General features: G+C 43.3%; 3 protein-coding genes across 7 annotated transcripts; 2 read left to right on the top strand and 1 right to left on the bottom strand.

Moving 5' to 3' along the window:
* Positions 1 to 8: 8 nt before the first annotated feature.
* On the top strand, positions 9 to 6,398 carry LOC133023017 (far upstream element-binding protein 2-like). Of its 2 annotated transcripts, XM_061089934.1 has the most exons (18): positions 9 to 194; positions 1,788 to 1,890; positions 2,001 to 2,060; positions 2,197 to 2,233; positions 2,391 to 2,443; positions 2,546 to 2,617; positions 2,725 to 2,782; positions 3,072 to 3,243; positions 3,422 to 3,520; positions 3,604 to 3,702; positions 3,792 to 3,894; positions 4,089 to 4,210; positions 4,295 to 4,588; positions 4,692 to 4,807; positions 4,898 to 4,986; positions 5,332 to 5,538; positions 6,002 to 6,189; positions 6,329 to 6,398. In XM_061089934.1, exons 1-17 carry the CDS (start codon positions 66 to 68, stop codon positions 6,181 to 6,183), a joined length of 1,995 nt encoding a protein of 664 aa, XP_060945917.1. In that variant the 5' UTR covers positions 9 to 65; the 3' UTR covers positions 6,184 to 6,189; positions 6,329 to 6,398. The 2 variants fall into 2 exon arrangements, with proteins under 2 accessions (XP_060945917.1, XP_060945918.1); XM_061089935.1 differs by lacking the exons at positions 6,002 to 6,189; positions 6,329 to 6,398 and having other exon boundaries at positions 5,254 to 5,404.
* Positions 6,399 to 8,521: 2,123 nt separating this feature from the next.
* Positions 8,522 to 21,117, bottom strand: rfx1a (regulatory factor X, 1a (influences HLA class II expression)). Of its 4 annotated transcripts, XM_061090308.1 has the most exons (18): positions 20,912 to 21,117; positions 18,235 to 18,615; positions 17,954 to 18,063; positions 17,772 to 17,870; positions 17,081 to 17,175; positions 16,565 to 16,988; positions 15,655 to 15,836; positions 14,734 to 14,853; positions 14,320 to 14,456; positions 14,039 to 14,157; positions 13,730 to 13,836; positions 13,478 to 13,629; positions 12,677 to 12,774; positions 12,162 to 12,311; positions 11,579 to 11,787; positions 11,004 to 11,157; positions 10,861 to 10,906; positions 8,522 to 10,774 (listed from the first exon to the last, which is right to left on the bottom strand). In XM_061090308.1, exons 2-18 carry the CDS (start codon positions 18,593 to 18,595, stop codon positions 10,614 to 10,616), a joined length of 2,724 nt encoding a protein of 907 aa, XP_060946291.1. In that variant the 5' UTR covers positions 18,596 to 18,615; positions 20,912 to 21,117; the 3' UTR covers positions 8,522 to 10,613. The 4 variants fall into 4 exon arrangements, with proteins under 4 accessions (XP_060946291.1, XP_060946293.1, XP_060946292.1 ...); XM_061090310.1 differs by lacking the exon at positions 20,912 to 21,117 and having other exon boundaries at positions 16,616 to 16,988; positions 18,235 to 19,521; XM_061090309.1 differs by lacking the exon at positions 20,912 to 21,117 and having other exon boundaries at positions 17,772 to 17,867; positions 18,235 to 19,521.
* Positions 21,118 to 23,520: 2,403 nt separating this feature from the next.
* rln3a (relaxin 3a) lies at positions 23,521 to 24,360 on the top strand. Its single transcript, XM_061090647.1, has 2 exons — positions 23,521 to 23,680; positions 24,080 to 24,360. The coding sequence occupies exons 1-2, from the start codon at positions 23,521 to 23,523 to the stop codon at positions 24,358 to 24,360; spliced, it is 441 nt and encodes a 146-aa protein (XP_060946630.1).

Below are 24,360 nucleotides of genomic sequence, written 5' to 3'. Positions count from 1 at the left end.
CCCCCCCGCTCCTGTGTAGCTCTTGTCCAGTGTCTCTTTGACATCCGCTCGCTCGCCTGGTCGACATGTCGGAGTTCAGCACGGACCCCTCGCCTGGCCCCGGGGCTCCTCCCGGCGGGCAGGCGGCTCTTGGGAACGGGTCTGCGGCCATCCAGAAAGATGCGTTCGCAGACGCGGTGCAGCGGGCCCGGCAGGTGAGGACTGAGATGGGCTGTGTGGACGGATGGTTAGCTAACCTGTTAGCATCAGAGCTAACCTGCTGGCTTCAGGGCTAACCTGGTAGCCTTCAGGGCTAACCTGTCAGCTTCAGGGCTAACCTGGCAGCTTCAGGGCTAGCCTGGCAGCTTCAGGGCTAGCCTGGCAGCTTCAGGGCTAACCTGGTAGCTTCAGGGCTAGCCTGGAAGCTTCAGGGCTAACCTGGTAGCTTCAGGGCTAACCTGGCAGCTTCAGGGCTAACCTGGCAGCTTCAGGGCTAACCTGTCAGCTTCAGGGCTAACCTGTCAGCTTCAGGGCTAGCATGGCAGCTTCAGGGCTAACCTGGTAGCTTCAGGGCTAGCCTGGGAGCTTCAGGGCTAACCTGGTAGCTTCAGGGCTAACCTGCCAGCTTCAGGGCTAGCCTGGTAGCTGCAAGGCTAGCCTGGCAGCTTCAGGGCTAACCTGGCAGCTTCAGGGCTAACCTGGCAGCTTCAGGGCTAACCTGGCAGCTTCAGGGCTAACCTGGCAGCTTCAGGGCTAACCCAGCTTCATGTTTTCACACATAGGTTCACTGTGTAACAACAGCACAACAAAGCTCGATCTCCCTCAGCTATAAACACGTCGGCGTGTGTCCAATTGCAGTGGAGAGTGGGCTGCACAGACGAAAATCTGAATTAGATAATTGTAAATGAAGTTTATTAGCTTTCTCTAAACTAATGTATACATGTTAGAACGAGTATAAACTACCTGCGATGTGGTTGTTATCTGTAAATGAACTGGTTCGCCTCCATAAGGTCAGAGAACACAACACAAGGCAAGATTTACTGGAGGCTCCATCATGACCTCTATGTTTTTGTATATTTACTTCCTGTTCTCTTTTCCTTTCCTTTGATTTTTCTTCAGTTTGTTTTAACATATCAATACATATATATATATTGAACCTTTGTGATATTGCAATAATTCCTGATATTGTTTAATTGCCTTTCTCTAAGAGGCTGTTAAAATATATGAAGAGTAGAGTAATTAAAACATTTTCCGTCTCCAACTACAATTTCCTGAATGAACACGGTACAAATTGTAGTAATATACTGTGCTGTACATTAGTGCTAGATAAAGGCTGTATAGTGTGATTGAATGTGCTTTCCTATCCAGAATTACCTTACAGCATTATATGAGTGTTGACTCACATATCAGAGTAGTTTAGTGACCAAGGGGAACCAGTGTTAGGGCTGGTTCAGAGTTTAAGAACCAGTTTGCCTTTACCATAGAGCATTACATCAATTTATACGTCGATATATCCATTTCTCTTGAACATAGGCTTTGTCTGTGAGGCTCCATCTAGTTTTTCAACTGATGAACACACAACAAGGAGACAGTTTCTTTCCTCCACAGCCAATTACTGCCTCTCTTTGTCATCCCTATTTAACAATATCTTATGGTCATGATAATCCCTGTTCCCAGCGAAGTGTAGGTGCCATGGTCGCACCAGATTTTCTGTCCAAGATCCATTTCTTTTGCCCTTGAACTTCCTTGGTGGAAAAGGGATATCAGTGTCTCTGGTGATAATGGTGACTTTTATGCCTGTGCTTCAGATTGCAGCTAAGATTGGGGGTGATGCCGGTCCTCCCGTGAACATCATCGCTGCATCCGATGGCTTTCCATTCACTGCACCGAAACGACAGCTGGAGGATGCAGGTAGCAGTGACCACACTGCCACATCACCTCTTTGTTTCTTGGTTGATTATGTCTTTAGATGCATAAGATGTTTTTAAAGCAGATATGTTGTCTCTTGTCGCACTTGACAGATGAACCAGAGAGTAAGAAACTGGCTGCACAAAGGGACTTCGACTCAGCAAACGCACTATGTGAGTCCATCCCAGGAAGTGGTGCTATGTTTACTGACTCACAGTTGACAATATTTAATATAGACTTCAACTGTCCTTGTCTGTCGATATTCGTGATAACATCTCTATGTTTCTCTCTTTTGCTGTCATCTCTCAGCTATTGGTGCACAGCTTGCTGCTCTTGCGCAACAAAGGTGAGAGCTAATAGCTTTAAGTTGATTGGGAAATAATAAGCGGCTTTTGTCGTGACTGGGGGGAAAACAAAATTGTGGCAAAATAAAAGAAAAAAAAGTCATATCCTATCTTTTTCCCCCTCTTTTTCACTCTTTGTCGTTGTCCTTGCTGATGAAGGCCTTCTTCCGGCACAGAGGAGTACAATGTCCCTGACAGCATGGTGGGACTAGGTGAGTGAGGTTTAACTCTTGTTTTTACCCATACTGATGCCACTCTGTCTCTGTGATATAAGACAAACAGGACCTTTCTTTTTCTTTTCTCTTCCTCCACAGTTATTGGCCGTGGAGGTGAACAGATCAGTAAAATACAACAGGAGTCAGGTTGCAAGGTTCAGATAGCTCCAGGTACTTGCTGCACTTTTGCGGAGTCCAAACAGTTATCCATAGTTTTACAATTTATAATGTAGTTTTCCTTTTGGTTTCACTTATGTCCTGTTTCTGTGTGTGTCCAGACAGTGGAGGCCTTCCAGAGAGGAGTGTCTCTCTCACTGGTTCCCAGGACTCGATACAGTAAGTTTTACATTTTTTCCAAATAGGCTCAATACCAAGAAATTTTGTACCATCACAAATGGTCACTAATAATGAAGCTGGTCCCGTTAACCTGTGTATGCAAATCACAAAATTAGTCAGAGTTGGAGGCAGGATACAAACATATCATATTGTTAGTTTTGTTGAAGCTCTGAAGCCCCATTCTATCCTACCATTATTAACTGGTTATCTATAATGACCCTATTGACAGCTTTATGTCATGGTGTTGTAAAATGGATGTGGAGTAACTGCTCAACTCTTCTCTGACCAGAAAAGCCAGGATGCTGCTGGATGAGATAGTGTCACGAGGGAGGGGCGAACCCACTGCTTCTTATCACGAGTCCACCAATGGGCAGAATGGCACCGTTCATGAAATGATGATCCCAGCTGGCAAGGCCGGCCTTGTCATTGGCAAGGGAGGAGAGACCATCAAGCAACTACAGGTACATTGCATGGCTCTTGCTTTAGCATGTTTGGAAACTGTGATTATCTCAGGATATATGTTCCCACTTTTGCAGTATAGCTGTTTTTTGAAAAAGGTTTATAAATAAAGTCAGACAAAAAAATCCAGGAGCATCAGTAAAGGCCTATAAAACCATGTTCGTTTGTGTGATACTCTAGGAGCGTGCAGGAGTAAAGATGATCCTGATCCAGGATGCCTCTCAGGGACCTAATGTTGACAAACCCCTGCGTATTATTGGAGACCCATATAAAGTCCAGGTGAAAATATTAAAAAATCGTACAAAATCTCAATTGAAATGGAATTAATCATGGAGTTTAATTATCATATTTATCCCCTTCAGCAAGCCCAGGAAATGGTGGAGGAGATTCTGAGGGAGAGAGACCACGCCGGCTTCAGTGAACGAAATGACTTCAGCTCCCGAATGGGAGGTGGCATGGATGTGAGTGTGTGTGTGTGTTTGGAAATAGGGTCAGTTGCCATTGAACCAAATCTAAGCTTATACTGTAAATATTTATGTGTTAAACTCAGGTCCCGGTGCCGCGACACTCCGTTGGTGTTGTCATTGGACGCAATGGAGAGATGATCAAGAAAATCCAGAATGATTCTGGAGTTCGGATACAGTTCAAACAAGGTTAGACCCTGTGGTGATAATGGATGAAATTATTTTTCAAAAAAAAAATACATATTTTAGTGATCTAACATTTTTAAAGAGCTTTCAAGATTATGTGAATTAATTTTGTGAGTTCAGCACAACAGACTCTCACATTAATATTTTTAAATTAAGGTAAAAAATAAAGCTAATGCAGACTTAAATCTTCCTCTCAGATGATGGGACTGGTCCAGAGAAGATTGCGCACATCAGTGGGCCTCCTGACTGCTGCGAACATGCCGCCCAGATCATCAACGACCTGCTGCAGAGCATCCGGGTCAGGGAGGAGGGACAGGGGGTATGGATCACCCTCTCTCACACATGCACAAACTGTCTCACTCTAAAAGTGCTGTAGTCATGAGGCTCTCTCCTCCATCTACAGGGTCCTCCAGGTCCTCCAGGCATGCCTGCAGGTAACAGGGGCAGAGGAGGCGGACAAGGCGACTGGGGTCCCCCAGGAGGGGAAATGACCTTCTCTATTCCTGCCCACAAGTGTGGGCTCGTGATTGGCCGGGGAGGTGAGAATGTCAAGTCTATCAACCAGCAGACGGGGGCATTTGTGGAAATCTCAAGACAGCCGCCCCCCAACGGAGACCCCAACTTCAAGCTGTTTATCATCAGGGGCTCACCGCAGCAGGTCGACCACGCCAAGCAGCTCATTGAGGAAAAGATTGAAGTACATACCTTAAATCCTTTTGTGTGTTCTTTTGGAACGAGATGCCATTATTTTTCATAGACTTGTATCTTCATATGATGTGTGACTTTGATGTGTCCCCCAGGGTCCTTTGTGTCCTGTGGGCCCAGGGCCAGGTGGACCAGGTCCTGCTGGTCCACTGGGTCCCTACAACCCCAACCCCTACAACCCTGGACCGCCTGGGGCCCCTGGACCACCACAGTAAGTGAAGTTCAACTTATGTGTAACATTAGCTCAGAGCAGCAGACCTTTTAGAGCATCTTTGATAATAATAAAACATTTTCTCCTCAGTGGTGGTCCTCCAGGTCCTCACCAGTACAATCCTCAGGGCTGGAGCAACACCTACCAGCAGTGGCAGCCCCAGGCACACCACGACCCAGGTGAGTCTCCTTGGAATTCACTGCCTCTCCTGATTTTCCTGGGATTAACATTTATTTTTACCCATCTTAGCAACTTATCAACCCCAACACAGTATTTTCATCCCAGGTCATTTTCTGACCCCTCCTTGTCCTTTCTGATGAGTAATCTTTTGCGAAATCTGAGTAAGGTACACAAGAGCACTGATGGAAATGATGTGTTGAGATGCAGTTCCTGCACTTAAAGCAGTTCTGGCTAACCCTGTCTCTGTTTTCCCCCTGGTCTGCAAGCCCGGTCTCCAGGCCAGTAGCAGGGGCTCACCCTCACCCTATGAGGACCTCACCCCCTCCACCCTGCGTCTTTTCTAGGCAAGGCAGCAGCTAATGACCCTAACGCAGCCTGGGCGGCATACTACGCTCAGTACTACCAGCAGCCGTCGGGGGCTGTGCCGACCCAGTACCCCGCAAACCCAACTGGAGGAGACCATACATCAGGCGACCAGACCCAGCCCGCACAGACACCGGGGGGGCAGCCAGACTACACCAAGGCCTGGGAGGAGTACTACAAGAAGATGGGTGAGACAAAGAAGATCGTCTGTAACTTTTTCAGCTGTTAACAAGCTAATTAAAGATGTTTTTTACCTTTGTGCCATTTATAGCATTTTAATGAGCACTTAAAAATCATCATGTTCATCAAGTGAATGAACTAAATCAAACTTGAATTGATGTCAATTTAAGGTACAGCCCAAATCTTAGATTGATTAAAGAAATTCATTGATTATGACACATTTATTAGGATTTAAATGAGTTTTGGTATATTTGGGTTCATGTTCCTAAGGATCCTGCTCTGTGTCTTTGCAACAATTCAATCTCTTGCTTAAATACCTTTTTAAAACTTTATCATCAGCAATTAGAGTCAGAGGGAGCTCAGTTTGTTTTCTGCAGAAACTGTGGGGGGTTACTTTTAGTTCTGTGTGACAAACTTAGTTAATAATAATAATAATTCATTTTATTTTGATCCTTTGTCTGTCACCTCCAGGCCAGACAGGAGCTTCCGTCCCTGGCTCTGCAGCCGCAGCTCCGGGAGCAGCAGGGTCAGCGGCATCCACAACGGGAGGTCAGCCGGACTATAGCGCAGCCTGGGCCGAGTACTACAGGCAGCAGTCTGCGTACTATGGGCCGACAGGACAGGCTCCTGGGCAGCCAGCCCCTCCCCAGTAAGGACAGGTTGGTACTGAGGCTGCTGCAATGTTTTCATCATGTGTCTTTAGTGTCATCTGAGATTTTTTTTTAAATTAAATTCATACAATTTGCAACATTTGGTAACAAGCTGATCTGTCCATGGTTTCAACCATTTGTATTTTAGAGGCAGTGAGAGTTCCCAGCGGAAAGTCTCAACCTGGAGAGAATCAAGAAGACAGGACGAAGAGGAAAACCCCGAACTTTGAGCCAGGATCTATGTTGTTAAGTTTTATTTTTGTTTTTGTTTCGCATTTGTTCCAAGTAAAAGTCCAATCCTTCCCCAGAACCAATCACACCTGGCTTTTAAAATGTGAACCGAGCAGACGTTCTAGTGTTTTGCTCCCGAGGGAAGGGATAAGACTGATGATCCCCTCATGTCAGGTACACACAGCTTTTTAAAACCTCTACATACATTTACATTTGCCATTATAAACAACGGAAGCCTTGAAACGCCAAATCGTCTGTGTCTCATATATCTTTTATTATCTTCTCAAGAAAACTAAGTAATTATAAAACCCTAACCTGCGTATCTCAGTTGTATATTTACTGAAATTAATTCAGATCACCTTGTGTATTTGGTAAAGTAATAAATCCACGGAAATCCTTTTTAAAGCTCATTTGTTTGCTCATTGTTGTGTTTTTGTTTTTCAGTTTCCTCTAGTAAGGCTTGCTTGGTGTAAAAATGTTTTTTTGTACGAGCTAAACAGGTTTACTTAGTACGACAATTCTACAATGTTAATTTGTGCATTAATAGAGCAGGAACACCCTTCACCTGCAGGGGAGCTTCAGTCTGCCCTCTACTGGTGACATGCAAGACCTTAACTGTGCTGATGTGGAAGTATTCTCCAAGATGTAAAGCCATGAGTTGTTTGATGGATGAAGAGTAGAACTCAGGATTTATGAGATTTTACTTTGAAGATTGTTGTACTAAATATTTGTGTGCTCAAAGATTGTAGGAGATTTTTTTTTTACATCACTTGTAGGTTGAAGGAATGAACAGCCTTACTACAGGTTATGCATCTTTGTTTTGCCTCGGTTGAAAGTATGTTTGGATAATTTTTGCCATTTTTGCTTGCCTCTGTTCATTTTGTAGTTTTAATCACCTTTATGTTCATCTTCAAATATCCATTTAGGGTTAGACAAACAAATGCCGGCTTACTGTGGATGGAGGGCCAAGATGATGAGGAAAAATATGATTTAAAATTTGCTCAGCTTTGTGTTTGTTATTACTGCTCGAGATTGTCAGGCCTTTTAAAGCCAACATATACATCTGGTGGGATTTCACCTTGAAGCAACTGCAAATGTGTCTTTTCCATGCAGTGACCTTTAATGTTTTCACGTGGAGGTTCTGTCGCCCCCTGTAGGTCTACAATGGGAATATTTTGCATATGGCGACATTCAAACCTTCCACTCAGCTGTTTCACCTCAAGGCTGCATGTTTTGCTTTTTACTGTTTGAAGAATGCCAACGAGAACCTGATGAACGTTTCGCACACAGATGTCGTTTGTTTGCAAAATAATTAAATTTAGTCTTCCATTGTGTCCCATTTCAAGATATATTACACAAATTCAGCAATATAAAAAAAAAGCTGTTGGACGTGACTGTCTGAGATGTATCAGGTATGATTCTTGTATTCTCAGCGCCTCCCTGTGGCAACAGTGTTGATATTGTTAATAAATGACCACCAGCAGCAATACTCTGAATTAAAAAGGGGCATATGTCAATTACTTTAAAATGTGTGAATGTTTGTTGTCGCCTTGCTTGCACATGTCTGCAGATTCTCTAAAACGAATGCAAAGAAAATGAAAGCCCATTTATTCACAATAAAGATACCGTTATAAAGATCATCCATCTTTTTAAAAAGGGTAACTGAAATACTCAATTGAATAAAAAGATGCGGATACTTTAAAACTAATAGTGTACTTTTTTACTTTATTTTATCAACTTTGATCTGTGTTTCCCACATTAAGTATTTCAAACTTTCCAATTTGCCTGAAAACACAACTTATATGTTGGTAAATCCAGGAAAAGCTGGCTTTCTTTTCATAAAACAGACTGAAGGTTTTGTGGCATCTGTCCCACTGTCACTTTCGGTAACTTACAGCAGAATCCAGGAAGTCATGAGTTTTACACACAACAGAGCAAGATTGTGGCGGCTGTGAGTCAGAAACTATCCCGTTCTCATCCTTTAGCCACAGAGTTTATAACAGTGATGTAGATTGAGACACGACGCTGAGAAAAATAAAATCGACAGCAGGGGCCGCAATTGCAATTTTAAAAATTCTTTAATTTATATCTTTAAAATTAAAAACATCTGAATTGCATTCTACCACCTCCAAAGGCACAGTCATACTTAGAGCAGACCAAATTCATAAAACACTGCCACTGAACATCTTTTTTTTTCTCAAGTTTGTTTTTTACATTAGAAACAATAAACTATAAAAAGAAATGACTAAACATTATCTTACCGGGTAAACAATGGCCATTCTATATGCTTTCTGACATTAAAAGACTGGAGTGATATGTACTGTCCTGCCGTGGTAGCATCAGACTCCATGTGAGGGTGATGTGCTGGTTTGAGGCTGGCGTTGCCCGTCAAAGATGTGCACTGCAGCAATTTCAAGACATAGCTTTTCAAATCAGGTAAAAGGAAATGTTTGCAACAACCAATACTGATGAACAGTGTAAAAACATGTATGTTTGACCCAAAAAAAAGCCATTGGCTGGAGGGCGGAATCACAGAGAGAGACGAGGGAGATGAGCCTCAGTGGACTGTGCAGGGAGAGCAGACAGAGATTTCCCCTCTCGCAAAATTCTCTGAACCACACTGAACGGAGCAAGAAGCCTGACACATGCACAGCACCGTAAAAACAAACAAACACCTAAGACGTAAAGGATTATTGAAAACAAGATGGACTCTCTCTGAGCTTTAAAGACAACAATTGAAAGTGTGCAAAGAGGCAGGGTTTGCGGAAAAGTCAAAAAAGGTATGAGATAGGACTGATAACTGAACGTACAACCACAAATCAAGAAAGCACACAAAGGCTGATTACAATGTGTGACAACACAGCACCATACACGGCACGAGAGGTTCACTTAGTGACAACAAAATTCAAAATAGTGGATAAATATACAGTAGAATATAAGTTTATCACCGTTCTTACTCAGGCACAGTCCTCCGTAAAACATAGAGAGAAAATTCATAAATGACAGGATCTGGGATCAAAGTAAACAGGTTTGGCACACACACGTGGAAAAATGCATCAAAATAAGGCAAGGAAATTATATTTCAAAGAAAAATGAGGCAACAGAGGAGCTTAGTAGATGAGCAGGAATGAAGCACTTTAAATATATGACACAAACAGTACCTCTCTCGTGGAACTAGCGGTTCAATAAAAAGAGAAAGGATTTTTTTGCAGCAACTAATGAGAGCCCCTATTCCACAGCTGTAGTTTTATCTTTACAAGTGTGTGCAGCAGCCGCGACAGGCACTCCAAGAACACCACTATGTTTTCTTTACAGGCAAATTAAATCAAACAGAGAATCTACACGTCTCCCAAATCAAGAACATTTGAAAGCCTTAGAAAATATCTACAGAGGAAACCAGTCAACACGTGCATGACTCACAATCACACAACCAGACACACACATACACACACACACACACACAAAAGCAATGTTCAGTCAGCCTCCAGAAATCACAGCAGAGCGGTGTGACCCCTCACACTCACGAACACACACTAACACACTAACACACACACACACACACACACACAATCCCAACCACCTGTCTTTACAAATGTGTTTTTCCTTTGAATGAATTAGTAACTAAATTCAGAAACCTCTGACTGTAAAAGGTCCCGACCGGCACTCTCTAGAATTTACTTTTACACACATACACATCACAGTATTTTCAAGATCACTTTGATACGGCAGTGACGGTTTCAGGAGGATCCAGAGTGAGCAGATGTTTCTCGGCAAGGCTACAGGTTGAAATACAATGAAAAAAAAAATGACATGTCTGGCTTTGAGTTCGTATTTTCAGAAGATCGTAGAGCTGAGGGTGAAAACGCCTTGTGTTTTTCTTTGCGTTGAGAGTCTGTTTTTTGAAACCACATCCTGTTACAGAAACAATGATTTTGTATTGAATCAATGGTGCCAACAGGTAGTCGTGCCATTCAGGCAGCAGCGGCTACTGCATGAGCGTGGTTTGATTGTGCGTGTGTGTGTGTGTGTACGTGTTTGTGTGTGTAAACAAGTGGGACAGTTACAGTATGCAGCGAGGGGTGTGCACACACATTTACAAGATCTATATACATGTGTCAAGTGTATAAATTAGTGTTCTTTGTACATTTAAGTGTCTGTATGATTAATATAATCAGCCCACATCTAGCAGTGTTACTATGTGGTTAGTCGTCAGCTGATCCGGTGGTGAAGAGGACTCTCTGGTCAGTTCTGGCCAGCTTAGCAGGCGGCTCCAGAGACTCATCTCCAAGCACGACCCCGTCTGAGGGAAGACAAAGCTCCTGACCATCCTCGTCACTCTCCTCATCCTCCTCCTCTTCCTCTTCTGGCATAGACAAGGGGAAAGCAGCTGGTCAGAAACAATGCTTGGAACGTGATCATAATCTGAGATATTGCGAAGAGGGGAAGTACCTTTGTCAGGATCCAGCTGGTTTAGACCCCGGCCTAAACTGGCAAACTAATAGCAAGAAGGGAATTTGTTAGCTTACGTTGCTTATTTCAGTTATTTGTGTCTTTGCTTGTGTGTGTGTGTGTGTGTGTGTGTCTGATAATACCTCTCCCATGACAGCGATGGGGGTTTCTCCTTTAGCCTGGGCAACTCTGTGCTCAATCAGGTAGTACATGTACTCATCGTAGAGCAGGCGGATCAAGTGAAAGGAACCGAAACTGGCTGCACTCCGCAGGGTTAAGTCCCTGATTACCATGGAACTGGAGAGCAGGGACGGTGGGAATGAAGGAACTGTTACAAATACATTCTGTAACTATATCACATCTTCTATAACCAGAAACAGGAAGTACTGTTTCACAATGACAACGTTCAGAAGGTAAAGAATGAGTCACCTCCGAATTCAATGTTCCTTGTTCCTTGTTACTTTATTACCTCAAATTTCCTTATTTTAGATGAAGGTGTGAAGATAAACTGATGTAAAAGATAATCGGCCATTCTGTTTCTCAATTGATTGAAAAACCAGAATCACATTTGAGAAACTGGGACCAGAGAGAGTTTAGCAATCAATCTTTCAATAAACTAATCCGCTAAATACCTAACCGCTTACAGAAAGAAAGAAAAAACCCTCGTAATTTCTTGGCCTTAAAGTTTCGATTCCAAAATCAACTTTTTGCAACAAACCTGTAAAAGGACCACTTGAGCAGGAAGAGCTTAGCGGCCTTCGGGAAGGTAGAGCTGTGCTGGTAGGGCTTAAGAACTTGGGAAACTACGCCATCCAGCCACGCAGCCCACTGCTCCAGGGAGTTCTGCTGCTGAAGGGTCAGCTTGAAATCCTGCTCCAGCCGCTGCACAACACGGTCTTCACACCGGCACACCCACGAAGCCTGCTCCTGCAAAGGGCAGACAGGACATGTCAGTGGGTCAGTAAGAGGCTGTCACATCTGGCATTAGTTGCATCCAGGGTCTGCTGGATGAATTCAAATTTACACAGGCTACACTTTAAACAGAAGAGGGAGGGCAGCTACAAAGAGTTCTCTGCTACCGGCCGAGGCTCCTGAAGGAAGGAGAAAGAGCGTTTCTTTGAAATGACAGAGCTTGTTTTACATTTCCTGGAGAGGGAAGTTGCACAAAAGACAGAATGTCTGTCACAGAAACCATAATAACACTACAGGCTACAGCAGAAGTTTACTCAACCAGGAACACTGAAACTCATATGAGGTGACATGCATGCTGCCAGCACACAGCACTCAGAGACTAAACCGACCTGGACGTTTGCAAAATCAACGCGGTTGAGGTCCGAGAGCATCTGGTTGATCTGAGCTGTGTTCTGGAGGACAGCGCGGGCCGCCTGGGCGAGGTGGTTCAGACTGGTGTAGCGACGCAGTGTCTGAGCAAACGCATTGGCTGAAGTTACCTGAAAAAGCATGTCATGCAAATAATGAAAAGATGGGTCAGATATCAAAACATTTACACGCTTCATTTCAATAACCTGGAAACATACAAATAACTCTGCAAACAACCACATGTACCAGCTTTGGGGTTATTTCATTACTTAGGTCTTCATGAGCAGTTCCATGTTATTGATCAAGTGTTACAAGCCTTTACTCAACAACTCTTTCAGGATCAATCATCCTGGTGAAGAAGTAAATTAAACTGTGAGACTTGATATGAAAAGGCAAGTTACTACACACAGAGATTTTAATGCTCGGAGATATTCTCAAACAGAAATACGTTTTCACTTATTTCACATATGTATTATTTGTAGCGCTCTACAAGTACCTTGATTCGGACCATCTCCTCTGGGATGTTCATCATGGCATTGGTCAGCCAGCTCTCCAGGCTCTTGGCAAAATTACGGATGGCTTGAGTTAAGGCACCTGGGAGAAGGAGGAAGAAGAGAAAATAAAGTTTAATCATGTTCACTTCAGATTGCCTGTGAATGGGCCTGGGTCAATGATTATCAAACACAATGTTCACATGGAGTGAAGATTTGCAGGATAAACAGATTTCTTGGTCATGTACTGTATTATATAAAATATATTTAATGTAGTTTAATTTCTATGAAATTATGAGATGAGGTGGGGCATGACCCGAGGAAGAACCCATTCAAATGTCCAGTGAACTGGGACAAACAGGTGGATCCAGGAATGTATTCCTTACTTTAACATGGCAACATCAGACGCTAGCCATGTCTGTGGTATGTGTTCTCTCCATGTGCCATTTATAGATTGTACATGTGAAACGTTGACCTCTGTTCTCTCATTACCTCCGCCAAGGCGGTTGTCAATTTAAAAGTGGTTTCAGAATGGGACAGTTGGGCCTTTGGATGTATGTAGTGACATTTAAGTTCTTAATACTTCCAGTAGTTGACACCTGGGCTTAAGAAGACCCCTTACCTGGGTATTTATATTTGCATGTGCTGTAGGTATGCAGATATACAATATGCTTTAATGCCAACTGGAAGTCAAGTTGAATTTTTTTTTAAATCATATATTATTATCTGATTTTTCTGTGTGGTCACTTTCACAGCAGGAAAGTCAAGGTGTATTTTGCAAATGCATACTAATTGTAGGGCCTTACTGGGGATGGGCCTGAGGACATCAGGGATGAGGATCTCCACCAGGCTCTGGTACAGGCTGTTGTCACAGTCACGGCTCCAGCGCAGCACTGGGTCGTACTTGCACAGAATCACCAGGCAGGACTTAGGGAGACGCTTCTCTGACTCATCATGACTGCAAGACAGGCACACAGCTTGTATGAAAATAGTACTGCTACTGCCACAAGGACAGAAACTGAATTCTGAATGTTTGCCTTTAATATTTAACCACTCACACAGCCAAGGTGGGATCTCCATCCTGGCTCTGGCTGAATCTCCAGAAGGTCTTCCACAGTGTCTCCACCAGGGTAAACTGCAGGTTGACCATCACATCCAGTATGGCCTGAAAGAACAAACACAAATATCTCATACATCACTGACCGATAATGAATGACCAAGCACACAATGTCAGGACTATGCTTAACTGCTGGACTTCCTGTTTGATGTTGGCTGAGAACTTTGACTCTCTACGACTGACTCGATGGCAACTGGATAGAAAAGTCACTCATTAATACTCACTAACCAGTGTCCTTTCAGCTGCTTACCTCACAGTGCTCTCTGTACAGCAGCTGAAAGCTCTTTATGTGCTCCAGTTCGATACCCTCCGGCAGAGACTTCTCCTGAAGGTCGATATCTGCGAACTCTGGTAGAGATCTAGACGCATCTGAAACACAGGAAACGAGAAAACTGGACACTCAGAGAGAAATCACATCACTTGCACAGAGCAATTGGCATGACCTGTTTATAGCATGCTATTTAAACATGTTCAATCACATTCATTAAGCCATTACTTTCATAGCTACAGATATTTGTTCACTGAACAGACCTAAGAACTGCTGGTACTGTTGAACCTGGGTGCTGATGTCCACCTGTCCTGACCCCTGTTGCTGCTGCTGCTGCTGCTGGCCTGCTCCTGCCGCAGTGCCGTTTGTCATTCCTTCCACTTTGTGCACAGGCTTCAACCTGGTGGGAACAAGGAGTTATCTACATGAGACAGCCTAGATACATATTCAGCAAAAAGAGAGATAAGTATTCAAGTAAAAAGAAGTAACAATTCTGTTTTATCATATTAACAATAAAAGGTGCTTGGACCTCCAACCGGATTTTTTTTAAAACATAAAACTGTGTGAGAGACGGGCAGAAAAGATGAGTCAACGCTGTGACCATATAAAGGAAATGGAAAGAGAGGAAGAAAACAACTACAGAGAAATGGAGCCAGAAGTGGAAACTATGTGTGTACCTCTGTTTCTGTGAGAAGGGCTGCTGCCTCATGGCCAGATGTTGCTGGTCTTCCATGAGACGGAGAAGAGAGGAACCTGCCTTGATCCTCAGGCCATAGTAGTGGTATTTTGAATTACCCCTGTCAGGAACAGGCAAAACATGTTTTCACTTGACATTGAACATATTACAACACATTAGGTCTACAGAGACAAAAGCAAAGGGATGTGAGAGGAGCAAGTTTATGTTGTCTAAATAAAGTGACAGTAACTCAATTCAAAGTCACATTAGTAGTGACTAATATATACATGCATATCTTTAATTTCATAAAATACAATAACCAACCATACCATGTGATTTAATTTGACAGATATAGAAAAAACATTTCTAAAACGTCAGTCTTTCACACTCTCTTCGCCTTTATCAAAGTCACTCACTCACACACACACTGTCTGTCTCCACCTCTACCCACATTTCTTCCTACACTAGTTCTACACAAACACCTCTGCTGATATTCCTGGAAAAATCTCCATTGTTCTACAGCAGGAAAAAACTTTTCGTGCATGCACTTTTTGAGATCAATATGGATTACTTGCATTCATAGAGTGTGTGTGAAATAAATTGTAAGCCACGAAGCTCTGGTCTACTAATGTGCTTCACTGTAGTAGGAAGATTGTTGGGAAAAGTGTCGTCTCTGCACTTTTCTGTCTGTTTCCCTGCTCTCTCTGTGATGTCACAGTTACATTCAAAACTTCGATAATATAAAAGATTTTCAGCAGAAACCACCTTAATGGAAAAATACATTTTAAGTCTTCACATTAGTAAGATGCGAATAAAAGCCCTTCAATGTCAACTGGGGAGCTTGTGTATTAGAGGGAAATAAGTGGGCGTGTGCATATGGTCTATTATGTCTTCTATAGCGGTGTCTGATCACCCATCTTACCGAGTGCCCAGGCGTCGTGTGCGTAGCCCCATGAAAACAGATCTAATGAGTTTCCCAAAAGAGGCAGCATTAACAGGCTCGAGTTTCTGCTCCTGACAGTGCAGCAGATAGTGGCAGTAGAGGGTGGAACGCGGCAGACTCACTCCTTCAGCTGTCTCATAGTTGTCCAGCAACCACTGTACCTGACAAACAGGCAAAGAAAAAAAAGAAATAGCTGGTGCAGTTAGCAAAGAAAACAGATGCAAAGGGAAAAAAAACACTCATACTGTATGTGCACACATAGACATACATGCAAAGTTGCAACTGCATTACACTGAGTTTTCAGCTTGATATACGGTACATGCGCACACAGTTTCCAAATCGATAAATTATACAAACACGTAAAACTTCATTCACATTTTCAGTTTGTTGATCATTCGGGAAGGAAAACACGAATACATTTGTTTGCGTGCCGTGGCATTCAACTTTGGTATGCAATGGATAAATGATCTGTAATACTGATGGGATGTTTGCTGGACATAAGTTGTTGACCATTATCAAATGGGAGTTCTGTATGATGGATTTGTCATGAACAATATAATGTTGGGGCATTTCAGGCAAATCGATAATGCCCCACTTCACATGCACGCTAATGATATGAAAATGATGAAGTCATGGTTTTGTTTTCTATTAGGAAATCACAGTTAAAAATTCTGTATGCTGCAACAAGTGTTATTGTGATCAACAATAGTATATTATAATATCACCCAGCAGCTCACATTTTCTGATTCTAAAACGAATCTCAGTATTTTTAATTGTGCTTTCCACTTGTCCAAACTCTACTGGGATGCGATGTCAGTGTGTGCTACTAAAGGTTGTGTTGATGAGAACAAAACGAGAGGGAATTCCTGCGCTTGGCGCCTCTGCATACCTTCTTGTCTGCCGACGGCACGCTACTCTCCTCGCCCTCTGTAATACTCACAGTGGCTGGGGAGGCGCGGGCGGTGTGTGAGTAGTTCTGACTGTTGCCAGCTGCCCCTCCGCTGCTGCTGCCCAGCATGTAACCCCCCTGGATCACATAGCTGCCTGCTGTGCCACCATTGGTGCCTGCCCCATCCCCTGCCCCATTGGTGGTGCCACCTGTGGTCACCACTGTGGCTCCTCCCCCTGCCGCAATGGTGGGCTGTGCCACAAACATGGACAAGCCCCCTGTCGTGCCAGCCGTCACAGAGACGGTAAGAGGAGTGCCAGGGGTGGAGGCCTGAGAGCCTGAAGTTGGCTGACTTTCATAATACTGGGCGGCTGTGGTCTGGGTGTACAGGGGTGTGTCAGTGTAAGGGAAGGTGCTGGAGCGACTAGATAAAAGACAGGGAAAGATGGGTTAGAAAATACGAAAAATGATGTCTGGACATATGTTTGAAAATGACTGATGCAGTTTTGTTCTGACATGGTGCTGGTGGTGTAGTTGGTGTCTCCTCCTTCCACATACTGCACTTGATTGGTGTAAACATGTTGAACTGGCACTGGTGTGAGCTGCTGGACCTAAGGAGAAGGCAGAGTCAGACACACGCAGACAAACACAAACGCACGCATCAAATAAATCCCTCCTCGGATACTCAGCCCATATTTCCTGTATCGCCTGAGGGGGATCCTCCCAGGTTTTTCCATACTTTGCCCTTTATATTTCTAACTTGTCTAACTGTTTAACTTTCCAAACAGAATGTCGATACCCTCAACTCAATAGCAGCGGTCCCTTGTGTCCCTTACCTACTTGGAAAATTGTTGTAATGTCTTGCATTACCAGTTACTGGTTATACTGGAGGAGATCCAAGAGGACGTGGAGGAGCTTTTCACTGATTTCCAAGTCCAGGCACTCTGGATGATCTTTCTACCTGACCTAAGCTGTTACTGCTCTGGTAGGGAGGAGCTGGAAGCCGACAAAGGCAGGTTTGACCACGAATGTGATTAGTTGACCAATAGTAAACCAAAATGTGCAGATGCTATAAAGGTCACATGTGATACTGTTTTGTAGTACAAGAGGTGATGACCAGGGTCTAATTAATGATGGTCTTGCAAATGATTGTCAGACATCATATTAGACCACCACTTTCGAACTGTGTTAGAGGGTTGCAGCTTACCTCCTGGCTGATATGAACAGGCTGTAGACTGGTGACGCTGAGCTGGGTCCCTGGCTCAGTCTTGGTTATCTGGGAGGTGGCCTGCACCACAGACCTCTGCTGAGATAAGGACACAATCTAGTTTTAAGAGTCACCGGCCATTTCCTGGTGTGCTTGTCTGGGTGTTTGCGAGTGTATTTTACCTGCTGAGCCGTCTGCACCTGTTGAACAACCTGTGTGGGAACACCTGTCTGCACCACAGCTGGAGGAGGACTAGAGTCCGACAAACTGTCACTTGAGTGAAGGGAGCCCTCTGAAGGAGATAGAGCAAATGTAAGGATCTCACAAGCAGAACACATGATTCGTTTTTGCTTCCATCAATGGATGACAGCAAATAGATAAATGATATAACTTTTTCAGGCATGATTAAGTACGAAAGTTAAATGTTAATGTATTGAGGCAGTATGTGAAGTTCAGGGTTTACCCGTGACTGTTACAACGATGTACTGAGGAGTGCTTTGAGCATTTCCAGTCTCTGAAGGGGAGCCCTGGATTTCTGCCGTCACATACTGAGTCTGAAGTGACTGGGCCTGTGCTGTGGGCTGAGCTTGACTACCAGCTGCAGGCTTCTGAATGATGATGGAAGTGGCTTGCTCAGTGGGAGCAGTTTGGCCCGTGGATGTGACGACAGTGGGAGTAGCCACAGCAGTCTGAATCTCAGCCAGAAACTGAGGGGCAGTTGCAGGGGTGGAGCTGGCATCGGGCTGCCCAGGTGTGACGGTGACACCAGCCCCCTGGGGTTGGGCTGCCGGCTGGATCTCGCCTACGTAGCCTGCGGTGGCCATTACAAGAGCTGGGAATCACCCTAGGAAGAAGAAACAAGTGACAAATTATTACAAATATCAGAGATCCTTAATATACAACAGTTTGGTCCGGGTCACCTATGCCAAGGAGGTCATGATTTCATTGTTGATTGTTCGTTTGTTAGCAGGATTACACAAAAACTACTCAACAGTTCACCATGAATCTTAATGGAAGGATGAAGTATAGGTCAGGGAAGAGGCCACTCAATTTTGATGCAAATCTAGATTAGGGGGCAGAACCAGAAAAAAAATGTCATTGAGAATTGGAACATTTTTCAACATCTGCGTTGAATTTTCAGATAATTATGTGTGACTCTTTATGAATATATTCAGACATATTTAGGGAGTTGGTAAGTCGATAAGTGTGTACATGTACATTTACAGTGTTGCCGATCAAAATGAAATTGTAGATCTTTGCAGAGGTTCTTCTTGGTTAGGACAGCTAAATATTTCTTGATCTAACAAGCTTCTGTCAAATCATTCTGGCAGGAACAGACAAGGCATAGAGGGAAAGACGGGTAAATATTCGATTTAAGACAATTTCTATCTCATCACAGCTGGAAGTAAAATTGACTTTAGGTATTACTGGTAGTACAGTTATTCGATTATAGAGTAAGGAAAAATTGGACATGAGGCAAGTGATGACTGATGCAGGTTATCTTAAAGTTTAAGCAGTGGTGTATAAAGTACTTGAGAGCCATACTTGAGTAAAAGTACAGATATCTTACCTGAAAGTGACTTCGGTAAAAGTAGAAGTCTCCCGTCAGAAAATCACTTGAGTAAAAGTCTTAAAGTAGCTCATATTAAAAGTACTTAAGTACCAAAAGTATCTGGTGTTGAAATGTACTTAAGAATCAAAAGTAAAAGTACAAGTACCAAAATTAAAAATGCAAAGTGCTTTTTATAGTAGGGCTATACAGACACAAAACAACCCAAAATGTTTCTCCTCAAGATTTATCTCAACTGACTGAAACATTTTAACAACAATATGAATATAATGTATATAATGTAAAAATGTTGAACCCTAGATAGAGAGAGAGAGAGAAAGAGAGAGAGAGAGAGAGAGAGAGAGAGAGAGAGAGAAAGAGAGAGAGAACCAACCTCCGCTGCTCAAGTAACGAGCCAGTTTGAGAATGTAAGAAGTAGAAAGTACACATATTTTTGTTCAAATGTAACGAGTAAAAGTAAAAAGTCGTCAGGAAAAGAAATACTCAAGTAAAGTACAGATATGTGAAAAATCTACTTAAGTACAGAAACAAAGTATTTCTACCTCGTTACTGCCCACCACTGAGTTTAAGTGGGAAACAATAAGTAAACATCAGATGCAACATTGTGTGTTCAACGGTTCATCCCTGTGAGACTTGGTCGTTTGTTGCCTTGATGCTGATCCATAAGGGGAGAGGACAGGTGCACCTGACGTGTGGGGGAGGAGCCCTGACGGGAACACGCATTTCAGTGTCTCTTTACTTGAAATGTGATCACACAAAACCTGTGGCCTGTCTCACACGTACACACAGCAGGAAATAACATAATCCAAATAAGAAAACCCCCCTCACCACATTGCATTCCCTCTGCAGTGTTTTACAGTTATGCTTCCTGTCAGACACACAATAACGTGAGATATAACACATGCTTACAACGTATTGCACAAATGCACAATCCCTCCCCTGCTGTTTTCCCCTTCTTTTTATATTTCTTACATCTATACTCGCACAAATTCAACAACAGAAATAAAATTCCTTGTATACCTGCGTGGCAATAAACACCAGATATTCACACTTTGTGCACGGACTGATTGACCCGGGCCTTTTAACCCACAAGAGGGATTCTACGACAGTGAACCCTGTTTGTAGGGAAATGAAGTTGCTCACACGACAGAGCTGTGACATGCTGAATGAAAAGCACCTGCAGAACCCCCTCATCCCCCCTGGCCCCTCGGTGCTCATGTCCGCCTCTGGCCCACAGCTGTCTCCACTTCCCCCATTTTCACTGATTGCTCCATTTCTCTCCTTCAACCCCGACCTGTCTGACCAGTGACTCTCTGAACTGGACTGACCCAAACTGGCCTCCTCCCAGTGCGGGCGACGCTGGGCACCCGGTGGTTTGATTTTGAATAAACCATTGGGGGTGGGGGGATAAAGAGAAAAATGTGTTGAACCGACATCGACTCCACGTTAAACGGCGTTAACGACACAAGACGTCCGCTATTTGTACCTCGCCCCCCGTCAACCGTGGGCTACACCGGGCGCTAGCTACCCAGCAAGCTAGCTGGTCTCTACAACAACCGCCATTTTGTACCTTTTGCATTTGACATCGCCATAACAACGGCCTGCTTGAGTATGCATCTGCGGCCGCGTCGTCATGGCAGACACACAATCCGCTGTCACCCGAACGAGGAGCGAACACAAACGACCCCATTCAAAGAGAAAAGACCCCGAGTGGTTATCGATACCACGGCTAGCTCGCAGGCTAACCTCGGCTAACACTGTGGAGACAGATGCCTGTTATGGCTACTGGAACAACAAGGGAGGGGGGGGAAGCAATAGCCCGATTCAGCTGAATCATTAACCGATATGGAAAAAAAAAAATATTCCCTGCATGTTAAGAGCTTCACCTCTGGTTCCACGTGTGTGTTTCCCACCGGTAAAATGTCTTCTTTTATTTTTATGGCGATTCGGTTGTTGTTGTTGTTGATTCTCGTTGCTGGGTTCTTGTCGCCAGGGCTACCGTGGCTATGGCGCTTCGTCCTCACCAGGGCAACTGTTGCTACCCACCCGCTCCCTTCCCTCCCCCGTCCCCCGTTCTGATTGGCTGGAGGCGGACAAACTGTCTTAAAGCCACAAGGACAGAATTTATTTTTCTTTTTTTTCACTACAAAGCACTCCACGCCCATTTTGTGGGAAATTTTACGACTGTCCTGGAAACAAGATGTTTACAAATTTATCGACCGAACTAAACAATTTAAAGGTTCAGCGTGTAGAATTTAGTGACATCTAGTGGTGAAGTTGCAGGTTGCAGCTGAACACACCTCTCCTGACTCTCCCCTTCCAATCATGACAGAGAACCCGTGGTAGCTTTAGTTGTGGTGAAAAGAGTCAAAAGGTGTTTAGTTTGTCCAGTCTGGGCTACTGTAAAAATAAATGGCCTTGGAGAGGATCCGCTCCCGATGTAAACATAATTTTTTTTTCTTTAGGTGTATAATTATATATAAATTTTGCTTGTGTAATATTTTGAGCATTGCTAGAAGAGAGGCTGTGACCCAAAGATTTAATTGCCAGTGACTGCTAAATGTAAATGTTGTGAACGTGACAAAAAACTTTGGAAGCTCGAATCTTGAATCTTGAATCTCACGTATTAAGATATAAAGGGCCCATTCCAGGGTAATGACAACAACAATTTGCGCAATTTAGATGAAACACACGCTACTTGTGTCACAGGATAGACGATCGGCAAACTGTAAGTCATTTCTTAGCCATTACTCAGCAGAAGGGTATAGAGATGCAAAATTTCTGAAAGCAATTATTTGAAATTATTGTTTCTTTTAGTAGTAGTTATAATTTCTTAATTTACCAAAGTTGACAGAGAATATAAGTTTAAATTAAGCCGTTTTGTGTTCATTGTACGTAACAAAATAGTCCCTAGCATTTTGATATTGCGCTTATGACCGCCACAGGTCACTTCTTTGACACTGTGTTAATGAGTGTCAGGGTGAAACACCTTCCTCAAATGCCATTTTGTTTGCATGTCATCGTCACATTAATTACAAATTCATCATCCCCATTGTAATCTTCCAAATGGGCGACCTTTGGCTATGGCGATACTCAGATAAAAATGTGTTTTATTTCAGTCTGACTCATAATAAAACTTCTATGTTATCTGACTTTGAAAATGTCACTGGTCCTGTCTCAGTTCACCTTTGGGAAAAGCAATTTTCAAGAGAAAATGAAAATTATACATGTGGAAGTTATACCAGGTCATGTGTGGAATAAAATGGCTAAGCTGCTATAAATAATTATGATATCAATCACACTGCCTTGAATATATCCCCATAGTGGTGTCTATGAGTGTTAAATCCTATCAAGGGAATTCATGGAAACATGCGTAATTAGGCCGAAAACGATTGTACCATGTATTCAGATAATGTCAGCTCACTATTATAATATTTATCATTTTTATTTTTGAAATAAATTCCAATTTTTAAGGCTCTTCCTGTAGGACTCTGTTTTTTGATGATTCCTGAGCTATTTATTGTGCCAGTATTCATTCACAATAAATTGTATTTATTTCACACTTTAGTTTGACTACTTTATTTAGACTGTAAAGTCCATGCATCCTACACAACAATCTTTGGTACAAGTGGCGGCACAAGACCATGAAAGATGGTTTTGCAGTGCCTACATACATTATAGCCTTTATATATCTGCAAATGTGGGAAATATACAGAGACAGAGCATTGTAAATGGTCAGTGTTCTAAATGTTTCATGCATAATCACCACATGACCCAACGTTTTACATATTAAATGTAAGTTTGATCTGATGACGTCATTATATTATTATGGGAAACCAAAGGTGCAAAGTGCTTCACATGCTGAAACACTATAAGATCATAGGGGCCTTTGATATATTTGTTAATTATGCCACCTTTGGTCTGCTTTTTGTCTCCATAAAGGTCACTGACTGTATCTGTTTTTCGAATCCGTTCTCCTCACGTAGAAGGCCTGCAAGTGCGTACGTAATATGTATTCCTCCCTTTCAGGGCTCCGAACCCCTTTATAAACCACGCCTGGGTCACCTAGAAAGGCACAGCTCTTGCAAACCGGGAGGCAGAAAGCCAAGTACTGCTCAAAGCAAATAATCTACCGTCGTTTAAACCACATCTCGCCATCTTGAATTTCCTTGGGACAGTATGTGGAAAGCTGTGGCACTCGCTGTGTGTCTGCTGGTGGCTGGGGTTCAGCCCAAGGAGGACCCAGCATATGGGGTGAAGCTCTGTGGCCGTGAGTTCATCCGGGCGGTCATCTTCACTTGTGGGGGCTCCCGATGGAAACGATCACTCAGGAGCGCAGGTGAGACTTGGAGGTGCCACATCTTCACCACCTTGATATGTCTTTTATTTGTAGCTGATTATTCTATCTGCTGATTTTATAAATGCTTACATTTTTATTATTTTACATTAATTATTTTTATTTTATTTGTATTACTTGCACTTACATGATGTTTTACGTTTTACTGTCCTTTTGTTGTACCATAACTCCTGTAAAGCACTTTGGTCATCCAAGTTGTTTTAAATGTGGTGTATAAATAAAATTGACATTGCCATTGACATTTAATATGTTGACTAAAACATGTGAAGACTATGCTGAAATCAGAGAGCTACATTTGTGGTCTGCAAGGTTATAAGATGAGACTTGTGACCTGTGTACTGGTAAAACAACCTCTAAATATTCTTTTAACCTCTGCCGCAGATGACTCAGAGGACCCGTTTAGCTCCCGTCAGGATGAGTCCTTCGAAGGCTTGAGTCCCAACTCGCTGGAGAGTATTCTCCAAAGGAACAGAGATCTTAGAGTCCCACCTAGAGACAGCCAGGACGGAGTGTTCAGCAGGCCGACCCGCTCTTTCATCACTGAAGAGATCCTGGAGGCCCTGCGCAAGGCTGACCGCAAGGGCCGCGATGTGGTGGTGGGTCTGTCCAATGCCTGCTGCAAGTGGGGCTGCAGCAAGAGTGAGATCAGCTCCCTTTGCTGA

Source organism: Limanda limanda, chromosome 17, assembly GCF_963576545.1.
Source record: "Limanda limanda chromosome 17, fLimLim1.1, whole genome shotgun sequence".
NCBI classification, from domain to species: Eukaryota; Metazoa; Chordata; class Actinopteri; order Pleuronectiformes; family Pleuronectidae; genus Limanda; species Limanda limanda.
Note: the sequence above shows the minus strand (reverse complement) of the source record. Positions and strands in the feature narration are given on the sequence as shown.

Bases quoted from the DNA above. Each gene is read 5' to 3' on its own strand.
- LOC133023017 (XM_061089934.1), top strand. From the start codon at position 66: ATGTCGGAGTTCAGCACGGACCCCTCGCCTGGCCCCGGGGCTCCTCCC. The intron at 3,244-3,421 runs GTACATTGCATG...GTGATACTCTAG, and splicing joins AGACCATCAAGCAACTACAG to GAGCGTGCAGGAGTAAAGAT. The intron at 4,808-4,897 runs GTAAGTGAAGTT...TTTTCTCCTCAG, and splicing joins GGGGCCCCTGGACCACCACA to TGGTGGTCCTCCAGGTCCTC.
- rfx1a (XM_061090308.1), bottom strand. From the start codon at position 18,595: ATGGCCACCGCAGGCTACGTAGGCGAGATCCAGCCGGCAGCCCAACCC. The intron at 18,064-18,234 runs GTAAACCCTGAA...TATCTCCTTCAG, and splicing joins CATCGTTGTAACAGTCACGG to AGGGCTCCCTTCACTCAAGT. The intron at 13,837-14,038 runs GTAAGCAGCTGA...TTGTTCTTTCAG, and splicing joins TGTACAGAGAGCACTGTGAG to GCCATACTGGATGTGATGGT.
- rln3a (XM_061090647.1), top strand. From the start codon at position 23,521: ATGTGGAAAGCTGTGGCACTCGCTGTGTGTCTGCTGGTGGCTGGGGTT. The intron at 23,681-24,079 runs GTGAGACTTGGA...CCTCTGCCGCAG, and splicing joins ACGATCACTCAGGAGCGCAG to ATGACTCAGAGGACCCGTTT.